The sequence below is a fragment of the Lonchura striata genome, chromosome 2, assembly GCF_050655825.1.
Source record: "Lonchura striata isolate lonStrDom1 chromosome 2, ASM5065582v1, whole genome shotgun sequence".
NCBI classification, from domain to species: Eukaryota; Metazoa; Chordata; class Aves; order Passeriformes; family Estrildidae; genus Lonchura; species Lonchura striata.
In genome coordinates this window covers 137524255-137537139 of record NC_140704.1, presented here as the reverse complement: position 1 = coordinate 137537139, position 12885 = coordinate 137524255, and the positions used below count along the sequence as shown (strand labels likewise).

General features: G+C 37.6%; 1 protein-coding gene across 2 annotated transcripts in view; it reads left to right on the top strand.

The window, feature by feature from the left end:
* LRP12 (LDL receptor related protein 12) overlaps positions 1-5828 on the top strand; it is a 50568-nt gene extending 44740 nt beyond the window's left edge. For both annotated transcript variants that reach the window (XM_021546567.4, XM_085572435.1), the window contains one exon: positions 2620-5828. In XM_021546567.4, the coding sequence (XP_021402242.1) occupies positions 2620-3483 (864 nt within the window). In that variant the 3' untranslated portion in view covers positions 3484-5828. The remainder of the gene's footprint in view (positions 1-2619) is intronic.
* The last annotated feature ends 7057 nt before the right edge of the window (positions 5829-12885 follow it).

The window sequence follows — 12885 nt, the reverse complement described above, 5'->3', positions numbered from 1 at the left end:
AAGATATTTGAACTTTCATCTCCTTCTTTTTCCTCTATAGCATTTCCTTTTTCTCCTTGAAAGTCAATAGTGTTATACAAATTACCAGCCCTTGAACAAAATCATGATATAGTAACACCACAGTTTCTTTTGCAGGCCAGTAATGCACACTATTGAACCCCCTCTTGCATGAAAAGTAATAGATTGGTAGATCTAATTGTATGTTCTCTATTACTGTTGTGAAAGTAATAATTGCAAGATGGCACTTTCCAATTTGGGAAAGAGGACCTAGACTTCTAATGCAGAATGGTAGACATGCAGTGTGTAGGTACATTCATGCCTGCTGTGCATAACAAGATGATGGAGAAAGATGGTGTTGCCTACCCTCTGTGGGACACTTCAGGTTTGGTGTACATGAATATGTGTAGGAATAGTTAGGATTTTCAGAAAAACCTAGCTTGCTCAGACTCCTTTTTCATCTTTAAATCCCATGAAGATGATGTAAAGATCTTGGATTTTACTAAAATGAAACCTCCTCATAGTGAGCAGTTCTGAAAAACCCAGACTTACAGTGGCTGCAGTCAGAGGCTGGTACTGGAGATTTTAAAAATCTGTGTAATTACTGAAATTTTCTTTACTTTTTAGTTTGACTTAAATTTAATAAAGCATTGTTTCTTTGGATACATTTTAAGTTCATTTCAGAATATATTGGAATTCTATGGCAAACATTTATAATGAAACATAATAAAATGTAGTTGCCTCATAATATTTCTGTGTAATCATGATTTCACTCTCCATAAAATATCAATGCATGTACAATAGTTTCAAACAGTGAGAGTGTTAGTGAATTCCCAGTATTTCAAGACTTCTGTAGCCTTGAAAACTAAAGGAACTATACTGAGCAATTAACTAGCATAGAAATAAGAAATACTAGTGAGGAGGTCATCAAAAGTAAAGAGAATGTCATTCTAGAACATTGATGCTTCCATAATAAAAACTTTACTCATATTTAACCAATGAAGTTGCAATGTTTCAAACCTTTGTTTTTCAGAGGAGACAACATTAGTAAAAACTCAACACAATGTAAATTGATTTCTATAAATTATAAAATGCAGTTTTAAATACGGTAAAGTGTTGGGGAAAGGGAGTCAGTATTAAGTCAAGGTGTGTTTCAATTTGTTTTCAGCAAAATACTCACCTTAAGATTGCAGGGCTGTGTAGGACTGAAGATAGTTATTCAAAATTTGCTAGAAGTCTCAAGCTATATGAATGTTGGATGTTCTCATGTCAGTGTAGTGCTTTCGACCTGAAACTGATACATGCCCTCAGAGCTGGATTTTCAAAGATGAGTAGCAGCCTCTTTAGTAGCTTTTGAAAATAAGGTTGCTGTACTCACATACTGCGTGCTTGAATTCAGTCATCCTGTGAACTAGGGGAAGAGGTGGGTTGTGGATGAAGTATTGTTTGGCTATTCTGCTGTGCTGGCTGAAGGATGGTGGAAGGGAGATAAAGGTGACAGCATGAGAACACTAAATTTCAGTTTTTATAAATTAAGGGAAATACATGTATATATGTTAAGGGTTTAATTGGTGAATGGCTCTTCTGAAGAATATTCTAACTTTTGCCATAATCTTAATGAAAAGTTGTGAATATGGGCTTTGTCCTCTAAACACATTTGTGAAAATTTTTAGAATGATGTGCACCTGGAAGATCTGCCCTATTTGAGAATGGAACTACTTAGCTGAGTCAGTGTTTTCTCTAAGTTTGAGTTAGGGATCCCTGAGACAAAGGAGTCTGTGTTCTTATGTTTTTGTTACCTTACAGTTGAAAAGTTATACAGGATTTTAAACAGGAAAATTCAAGCATGCATTCTTCTGTAGCTGGATAATTAGAAAATGTATACTGAATTTGGGAGATTTATAGTTTAGAACACATAAGATAATTTTATTTAAACAGAAGCATTAAAGCATTTTGAAACTGGAATTAACAGATTTTATCAGGAAAGGGGGAAAAAATCAAACTATAAACCACTCTGGAGAAGATAATTTAGTCCCTTTGAGGCAGCCCTGTGGTAGTGGATAAAGAAGGTGGCCACCTTTGTTAAATCTTTCTGGAAGACTTTGTTTACAAATCCTAAACTTCTTGAGACATGTTTCTGTGTGCTGTACTCTAAAATCCACAGTGACTACCTTTTTGGTAGGACTGTAATAGATTTTTGTATGCCTGCTCTAGCGGGTCTTTAGTTGTACTTTTCTTTAATCTGTGTTTCATATCCAGACTATAGTGCCTTGCTTTTTACATTGTATTTATTTAGAGATCCTTGATTAGGGCAGAAATATACCTTGTATAGAAATAATTGCTCTTTTATTGTCTTTGCATATGTATTTCCACTTAATTTGCCTGTTTATAATGTTGTTTCCTCTAGAGCATCTAGACTTTTGTCATGACCACTTTTTTTTTAATAGCTTTTTGCTATATATACTAGATTCTTATTAAGAAAGATGGAACATTTTGTAATATTTAAGATTCCACATTTAGCTTCATTAAGTGCTGTTTCGTACAATAGTTAATAATTTTTTCTTTGCTAGAACACTACCAGCAGACTGTCAGTGCTTGATTGTTGCTTATCTTCTTATTTAGGCTTCAGTTCTGGAAAACCTGAGGCTGGCAGTACGATCTCAGCTTGGATTTACCTCAATCAGACTTCCTATGGCTGGCAGATCAAGTAACATTTGGAATCGAATTTTTAATTTTGCAAGGTCGCGTCATTCTGGATCGTTAGCACTGGTCTCAGCGGATGGAGACGATGTTGCCAGCCAAAGTACTAATAGAGAAGCTGAACGCAGTAATACTCACAGAAGTTTGTTTTCAGTTGAATCTGATGATACAGACACAGAAAATGAAAGAAGAGACACAGCGGGGGCAGTTGGTGGTGTTGCTGCCACCTTGCCTCAAAAAGTCCCTCCTGCAACAGCAATAGAAGCAGCAGTGGGAGCGTGTGGGAGTTCCTCTGCTCAGGGCAGCAGCAGCAGCACCACGGATGGTGGAAGAGAAGTGACAAGTGTAGAGCCCCCAAGCACAAGTCCTGCACGCCACCAGCTCTCGAGCGCACTAAGCCGTATGACTCAAGGCTTGCGCTGGGTACGCTTTACTTTAGGGAGATCAAGCTCAGTGAATCAGAACCAAAGTCCTTTGAGACAGCTTGATAATGGGGTAAGTGGAAGAGAAGAGGATGATGATGTTGAAATGTTAATTCCAGTCTCTGATGTAGCATCAGACTTTGACATGAATGACTGTTCAAGACCTCTACTTGATCTCAGCTCAGATCAAGGACCAGGGCTTAGACAGCCTTACAGTGCAACACATCACAGTGTAAGGTCATGCAGTCGAGATGGCCCCTGTGAGAGCTGTGGCATCGTACACACTGCCCAGATACCCGACACTTGCTTAGAGGCAACAGTGAAAAACGAAACTAGTGACGATGAGGCATTATTACTCTGTTAGGTACGGATTGTTTAGGAAAGATTGTGTACAAGTTGGAGCAATATCTGTCATTGTTTTGTACTTCACAGTTAAAATTAGTTTTTAGTTTTTAAAAATCCAGGACAATATTATGTTAAAGCTATTTTAGCCTGTGTGGTTGATTAAACTTTCTTATACTGGATGACACTATGGAACTCTAAGAGTGAACATTTTAATGGCTCTGAATACACAATGTGTGTATCCAGTATAATTGGATTACTCTTTAAACTGAAGTTTTCCCCATTAGTTTCAAATTTAGTTTATCCTGGTACTATAGTTCAAACCTGAAACATGGCTGCTCAAGACTTAGTGGCTGCCTGTTTAACCCAATATTAACAGGTGAATTTGTACAGAATTATTTTCCTTTAGGAATTGACTCTGTTGTATTGTTGCCAACATACTTGTAACTTAATATACTAAATATGGTAAGGATTGTTAATGTAATATGTACTTTGAGTTTATTCAACATTTTGTCTAAATATTCTTGAATTTCATCATAATGTGAACTTACTTAAAGGGAGGAGAAACTTTCTCCAGGAGCATTCTTTTTCTTTCAGAAGTACAAAATGCAATGATATATGAAATTTAGGCATAATAGATAAACTGATGGCAAAAGCTTTTTTATCACTGACTTTCCTAAACTGCAATTTAATATGGTACAAGCCAAATAGTATGTAAAATCCCCAGTCATTAGTCTTTTTGATTTGAAGTAAAAAAGGGCCGAAGATATTACAATATATGTTAGTTCTTTAAATATCCAATATGTACAAATACACTACAGAATAAGTTCCAACTGGTAATAGATCTTTCCGTAATACTGTAGGGTATAAAGCTTGTTTGGACTCAAGGGATTTGCACTAAAATCATATTAAGGTCTCTAATGAGCTTAGTGCACAAGCACTATCACTTTAAGTACTATTATTGTCTAATATTGCAATGGCTATATATTTCCATGGCTCTTTTCTTGGGGTGTTGCGTTTTTGTTGCAATTGAATTTGCTTTACTAATTCCCTATTTATTCATTGTATTTAAAAACTGGTTTACTCGGTTGCAGACTGGTTGTTTAAAAAAAACCAAAAGAAAACCCTTTTCATGTATTTTTTAATGACATTACATGTTGGAGCAAAATAAATCAGCGAGGAAAAAAGCTCGTAACTTCCAATTTTGTGATAAGCAGGTTAATATGTGGCTATTAGTGTAACAACAAGAAACTACACCTTTTAAAAACAAAACTGTCAACTACTGTTTTATTTATTCTTTGCCAGTCTGTTTTTAGTAGGCTTAAAGATCCAGTATGAAATGTATTTGTGTGTGATTGTATGCTATTTATTAAATTTTAAATACTTTGTTGAATGTCATTTTAAAGCATGTTTAAAGTCTTGTGCATTTCTGTCGTGTTATGCTGTCGGGCAGAACTGACTAAAATTTTAATATGTATCAAAACTAAATTGAATTTTTGTTATGTTTTTGAGGTACTTTTAAGGATAAATCCAAGGTCTGTCTGGCTGTTTATTTTTTTAAATCCTCATCTCTGAAGTACAAATCACATGCAGAAGGAACAAACAATTGAATGGATTCCAAAGTGTATATATCTTCTCCCTCTTCTCTTCATTCACAGACACTGGGATGAGAAAAATAAATTATTTTACCATCTGATTGATTTTTTTCATGAGTCAGCAGGTGAATTCTGAGGATGCAATTACATAGATTTGTGCTTTTGAGGAACTTATGTGCAATACAGTTGTAAAAGATTTTATTATAATGACCCATGCGGTTTCAAGTTTCAGAACAGATCACATCACACTGGTACCAGATCAGGTACAAGTTGGCCCATAATTACACATACTCAAGTAAAAGTCATCAATGGCCATTTTTATTCACATTGAATAATATCTAAATCTGTGGGTAATCTCTAGTCTGATTTCAGTAGCGTTGCTTATAGAGCAGGCAGCTTTGCAGTAGGAACATGGTAACACACCCTGAAGTATATGTGAACAGTATGTCCTGGTATAAAATACTGGGTTTTTAAACCTTCCTAATTAATTGTCATTAGAAAGTGGTTGTGGAAATGCTTGTCCCTGAGGCAGATAAATTTTAAAGAAAGTCTCTTCACAGAATACCTTCGGTGTTTAACACACATAGTGATCTAAATTTGTTCCATTAGATGCCCCAAATAGCATGTACCTATGGACTCCATATTGCAGATGTAAAAAGAACACAATATTTAATTTGTTTTAAAGGACAAATGCTACACATTTAACTGAGAAGTTGGATTTGATTGATAATTTGGAAAATTGTAAATAAAATTCATATTTGTATGAGGTGAATTTGTTGCAGTGATTTTTTTTCTTAGTGATAGTACAAGGAGTGATTGATTTTTCTTTTGAGTAATGTATGAGTGATTGGTTGCATTTGTTTAGTTTGGTTTTATTGAAGTTTCTGATAAGACATTATTACCCTGTTTCTTTTTATGCTGGAGTGCTTGAATTAGTGTTTTGTTTAATTGATTCTTGATTTAGCTGCAATACTAGGGCAGTTTGAAAAATAGTCAGAAATATTTACTGTGGAATTATCTTGTTTTCTGTAATAAATCACTTTCATCTGCCAGCTTTGAAGAATCTAGGTTATTGTGAGACAAGTTTTCTCCTTATGTAAAATTATTTAAACATGGAAACAGTTTGTCACTTTCTTTTTCACATACCACACTTTTTTTGTAATTTGAAACATTAGAGAGGGCTGACTGAGCTTCAGATGGTGCAAGAGCTTGTTTTGTTTCCAAAGTAAAGTTCGTTTTCAGTACAAGTTCACCAAGTGTTGCTGATAACTCTTCTTTCAAAACAGGTTGCTGGAGCGGATGCTGGAATTAGTTACTGTACTATGTGTTCCACTTTCTACCCGAATGCCAAGGCATGAACTTTGTGCCAAGGCTTGGATTCAATCCAGGGAAATCAAGTTCAGGTTGGGACACAAATACTGTTTCAGTGAAGTTTATATATTAAATACTCACTGCAGATCAAATCATGACTTTTAGTGTTGGGATGAGGTTTTGTTTCCTTTCTGAAAAGTGGATGTTTTATGCTCCTATATACATCTCCAAATATTCAGCTGTGACAGTTGTCCTGAGGAAGTGCTGCACATTTCCCATAAATCTTTGTTTAAGGCTAAAGTTTTACTCTTCCTCAAGTTGTGATGAAGCTTTTTTTTGAAGTGTTTTGTCAGTCTGTGGGGTTTTTTTGACTTTATCTCTTTTCTTCCTCCCTTGTGAGTTTCTGAAAATAAGCAATTGGTAGCTGAATTCCTCCAGGACAGCAGATAAAAGTCAATTGCCCAAAATGGAGTGTGTTCTGAAAGGACTGTTTTGTCCCTTTGCCAAGTCACCAAAAGTACATAGAGGTAAGCAGATTGATGGTTAAAATTCTTTCCCTTCTATCCTCCACTGGGATTTCACTGTTGTAGTTAGCTTTTGCTTCATCCCTTCATCCTAGTAAATTAAAGTCCATAATTATTGGACTTGAAACAGAGAAGTTTTGTAGCACAACATTCATGTCAATATGTCTAGTTGAGGTTTTTGTTCATGTGCAGTTCCCCCTATCTGGTGAGTAGTAGCTTGGGGGAAGAGAATGTAGGATTCACTAAACTGAAGTATTATCTAAGAATTCAGACGGACAAGATTCCCCACATGTTCTGTGGAGGAAATGAGAGACATCGCTCTAAGCAGTGATTCCTAATCACATTTGGAGAAAGGGCATTTATAGTAAACAAAATTTCACTAATCTTTGTGAATATCTGAGCACAAATTAGTGTTTGTGGTATTTTTACAATGCACACTGAAATCTAGCAGAAAAGTTCAGCTTCCAGCATTATTTTCTCCTTGTGACCAAGTTGCATCCTGTTATCAAAGAATGGAACAAAAGACTCAAATGCAAGAAGAGTTTTTACAGAATTGAGGTTTTTTTATGTAGTTACTTTTTATGCTGCTTGTGCAGGAAAGAAATGGGTGGAGAACACAGGAAACAAAAAAATTAAAAGATGAGTCACTGGATTTTGAATTTTGGAAAGGTTGTAATAAAACAGACTAGACACTCTAAAGGAATATAATTATATTACATTGCACAAAGTATTTCTTTTTTTTTTTTTGAGACAAACTATTGCAGGAGACCTGCCCAAAAATAAATTGTAATGGGTAGGACATGTCAAATCAGGAGGTAAGTGAAAGAAAGAAGGAGTTATGGTTTTGTGTGGGCTTCCCTACAAATAATAAGGGTTTCTTAGGCAAAATGTAAAGGACAGAGAAATAAACTTGCTTTAGGGATTAAGCATGATCCCTGAAATAAGCATACATTGTGCATATTACCTAACAGAGGCAGGTGTCTGAATTCAGAGCAGAAATCTCAGATTTCATTACAACATTGCTGACTTGCGGTGTTACCGAGGTTTAGTAGAATTGCATTTGTACCTTTGCAGTGAAATAATCATGCATCTGGGGGTGTGCCAACAGAACTGAAGAAATAGATTTATCTGCTTTTCCAATTTATATAATTGAGGAAAAACAACTTGTAAAATATCTTGATGTAAATCTGGTATTTTCCTGTGGTTAGTTAAGAACCACCTTGAATAGCCACAGCTGGAGGAAGAAGTTCTTGTGCACCAGAGGAACAAGAGGAGCAATATACAAGATAGTGAGGAATGTCATAAACTGGTATAGTATTTCTGCAGTTGCCCAGCAAGGAACAGAGATGTTCAGTTTTGCTTTCTCTCATCTACTCTGTTGGCCAGCAGTTATAGTTCTGACGTTGTGTTCCTTCAATAGATGTTGAGTTTGAGAAAATACAACTAATATTTTGTAGTGTTTTTTAGACAATACATTAGTAAATATAACAGTTTCCAAAGATAACTAATCCCTGTGCTTTTGTGGTTACGTTTCTTGGAGTTTGGAAAAATCCCACCTAAGAACTTAGTTTCTTTGACTGCAATTATGCACTGGGAAATAACTGACAGGTATGATGAGTTTTTTTCCCCCAGAGCACTGTGAGACTTAGAACTTCAATGCCTGAGTTGAGCTGTCTCATACATATTTAGAAAGTGGACATTTTATTGGACCCTTATTGAGCCAGTGAATAGTGAAAAGAGCAAAGAGCACTTCGACAGAGTATGAGGGCTTCTTAGTTCCTTCTCTGCTGAATTCCTGGTCATTCCTTTTTCTTCATTGGTTGTACTGTCTGTGGTTCACCATTTGTGTTGATCAAAGAGGAGGAGGCATTTGGCATTCTGAAAATGAGAGAACAGTCACTACTTACTGTTTCTCTAAAAAGTAGAATGGTCTTCAGCACACACACACCTTTGGCTACCTTCCTTTGTGTCACACGGGTGGGACCCAAGGCTGGGTGCTAATGGGCTTTATCACTGCTAATGTATTTGGGGAAAGACTGGCACTAGGATCCTGGATGTAGCCTAGTACTTAAGAGAGCATATGTGTAATTCAGGTGATGTGGAACTAGAGGATTGAACTCCTTTCTTAATGTTCTTTAGCCTTGTTTTATTATAGAAAGCCATGGGGCACTCTTGCTACTTTTGGAAAGCTTTTACAACTGAAAAAGGCTTGAGAGCTTAGGTCTTGAAACCTCACCAATTGTTTGAGTTCGAAAATCCATCTCATGAAAGTAGCCAGCAGACTCTTCTGAAAACTTCTGAGGTTTTGACAAAGGCACCTGACCAGTCTCGCAATTATGAAGACTTTACAGCTACAATTACATTTAAACCACTTGGCTTTATTGAATGAATGTTAAATTCCCACTGCAGAGAAGAGTGTGAAAGTAAATCCCAGGTGAACAGGCATTATGGATTTTTTATAGGAGTTGCAAAGAAATGCCTGCTGAGTATTCAGTCCTTCTGACTTTCTGAATATGGGAGAAGATAACCATTCTTTCCTTTCTGCAAATCCAGAGTGCACCTCAAACTCACCAATTCTCCAAAACCTAGTGCTTTATCCATCATTACTGAAAGTTGCTGGTACTGTTTTTATTAATTTTCTCATATTGCAAATGTGGTTCATGATCCAGTCTTTCTTCTTTGGTGGAAACTTGTCAAAAATAAGTGGTATTATGAATTGCACATCTTCATTAGCTGAGCTTTCTTTTTGCTGCTCATTATCAACCTCTAGTTTCCTTCACAAAATGTCTCTGTTTGTTCAAAAGCCTATTGTCTGCTGCTCCTGCATTTTGAGATACATTTCAGTTTCACCAACTTCAATTTGAACGTTAATGCCAGTAAGAGTCCTGGAGTTAAGAAAAAGCTGAAGACTGTGATAATAGAAGAGCTTTACAGCACTAAGGTATGGTAAGAAGAATGTGAAAATGGAAGCAAAGGGAAGATAAGAGTAAGGTGTAATAATTACAGGAGAAATTAAAAAATAAATAGTATTTTATGCAGGCAGGTAGCAGTTAAAAGATTCCAGGATGAAGTGGCTGAGAGTATGTGTGTCTCAGAAGACTTTAAACTGATGGTGTCTGCAGTATAATGACTTTTAGATGTCCTCAAGGTTTGCTGGATGTTCCAAAATTCAGTCCTCTGTTTCTTGCAAACTTATGCCTAAATCTGCTAAATTATTTTCATTTGGTAAATCATGGACACGGATTGTGTTTCCTTCAGGGTTGTTCAAATGGAATCAGTTAATCATTAGACTACTGAGAAACCTCTTATGCTTGCATTTCTGTGGTAGTTACACTAAACAAGACACTCTGTATTTAGATTTCTAGGATTATTTGCTTTGCTAGACACAACAAAAACATTAGCATGTGATTCAACTTCAGAGTTGTGAGCTTTAGAAGACTTTCTGCAATGGCTCTTAAATTGTTGAGCTACTATGTAACATTTTAGGATCAGTTAATGTTTCCTAACAGGAAATTTCTCTGCAGGGTTGTGGTTCAAGCCCAGCTGGTATTTGATCACTGCACAGTCACTCACTCAATTGGCTTGGGAGGATGATAGTGTGGAAACTTGTGGGTTTGAGATAATGGCAGTTTAATGGGTAAAGCAAAAGCTGCACTTGTGAGCGAAGCAGAACTAATTCATCCCTCACTTCCCAGGGGCAGGCAGTTGTTCTGCCATCTCCAGAAAAGCAGATCTATATATGCCGACTGTCCCTCCCCTTTCTTCTTTTTTCCCCAGCTCTATATGCTGAGCATGTCACCATATGGCCAGGGGTATTCTTGTGGCCAGCTGGGGTCAGCTGTCATAGCTTTGTCCCCTTCCAGCTTCTTGTGCACCCCCAGCCTCCTCGCTGGTGGGGCCGTGTGAGATGCAGAAAAGCCCTTGACCTAGTAGTGCAAGTGCTGCTCAGCAATAATGAGAACTTTCCTTTGTTACTAACGCTGCATTCAGCACAGATGCAAAACACAGCAATACCAGGTACTATGAGAGTTTCACTCTCTTCCAGCCCAGGCCACTACAACAGTGCAGAATCAGACATTGACTATGGAGCAAAGATTTGTTTTAAACTCTGCAGAGAGAAGGATAAAAAGGTAAAATGTTTTGTAGGTAAGTAAATACTATGAAGTCAGTTAGGAGCCAGAATCCCTGTTGGACCAGCAGTAGATACTCAGTGATCACAAAGAATGTAGGGCCAGTTGTCTTCTCTGAGTATTTTAGGTATTACTTCTGCTCCACCAATGGTATTTCAGGTTGTTTTTTCTAGGGACATCTGAGCTGTTAAATATTTACGAAATATACATAGATAAAACTGATGTGAGATTATCTTTTTGGTCCAAATGGTTTAAATAGAAGGGCTGCTTAGACAGAATCTTGTTATATACCAATACGTTATTTAATGTGTTCAAAACCACCTTTAGGATAAATCAAATTTTCCTAGGTACGGTATTGTAAGATTTCACGTTGCCGGTTTGTGGGCAGGTCTGCAATTCTGAACTGGGCATGAAGTTACAGATAGGAAGGTTTAGGCATTTAAGAGTAGGATCCATAAAGTAAATTATGCAGGAGGAAATCGGAGGAGGGGAAACAGAGTTCAAGCCTGTTATTGTTCAGAAACAGACATAAATAGAACTTAGAGCTGTGCTACTCTTCATGCATTTATGTATGAAACTTGTATCAGCTCTTTCCTGTGCAACACACATAGAAAGGGAACTAGATATCCCAGTGTACACAATGATCTGCTGTGATGTGGCTGATCTGCCTTCAGATCTCCCTCTGCCCAATTTGGCAGAAGGATTTGAGCAAAAAGAGTTTACAACTGCCACTAGCCCAAGAGCATACTCAGAGATTACTATCTCGGTCTGTCATGTCAAAACTCCTTTCATAGAAAATATTAAGTAATCATTGCCAGGGAGAAATTACAAGAAGGTGACTAGTTTATTTTAAGTTGGCAGTTTAGGTACTGAAGTGGTACTGAAATTTCAGGGTGAAGTCTCTTTGCCAATAAATCCTGTAAAATCTGTTCATGCTGTTCTACATCAAATCATTAACTATCCATTGGGGTTGGCATAGGAAATTAAGTGCTAAACATGATCAGATGAACCTCTGACTTTGCTACCCCCTCTCCTCACTTAACAAAGGTCACTTAATTTTTGCAAAGTGAAGCTGCTTTTCCAAATGAGTTTTGATCTGTTTTGTTGCTGTGTCAGGTTATGAATCCCAGTTTAGGTCTGTGTTCTGTTGCACAAAGGTGAGGTGTAAGATGAGATACTTTGGGATGAGCAGATAGAAAAGTAAAAGTATGGTAATGCTCTCTTACCCATGATAAGGGAAAGAACAGAGGTGACATGCTGATGGGAAAGAGATTTTTCCAAATCTTGCATCCTTTGTCTAAATGTTTTTTTGGTACAGCAGGGCTGCGGGGCAGAGGGAGCATCAGATACTGAAATTGATTTTCACATGGATGTTGGCACACACACCCCAGCTTTTCCCTCAGGCCAGAGCACTGTCCGTGTGGTGTCATTGCAAGTGGCAGGGGGAAGCCGTGTTTGGATCCTGAGGGTGATGTGTCCCAGATCCTTTGAGAAGCAGCCTGGGAGCAGTGTGGACCCCACCATCTCCACTGAGAAGGGTGCAGCACTTGGGTCACCAGAGCACTGCACTCTGTCTTTCCCTCTGCGTGGACTGGACCCACAGGCTCCCAGACATGACTGCAGGAATCTCAGGTCATCTCTGGGCTCTCCAGCTGCTTCTGTGGAGCGCTCAGGTCACCCTTGGTTTCCTAAAATGTGTCTGCAAAGAACTTTGTTTGCTTTTGGGCACCACAAGATGATAAAATAAGCACATTTTCAAAGCAGCTAAGGAAGTTGCAAAGCCCCAGGTGCACAGGGCAGGCTGGAGCCGGTGCTGTGAGAGCACCCCAGACCCCCTGGGAGCCTGGCTCGCTTTGTCCAGGCA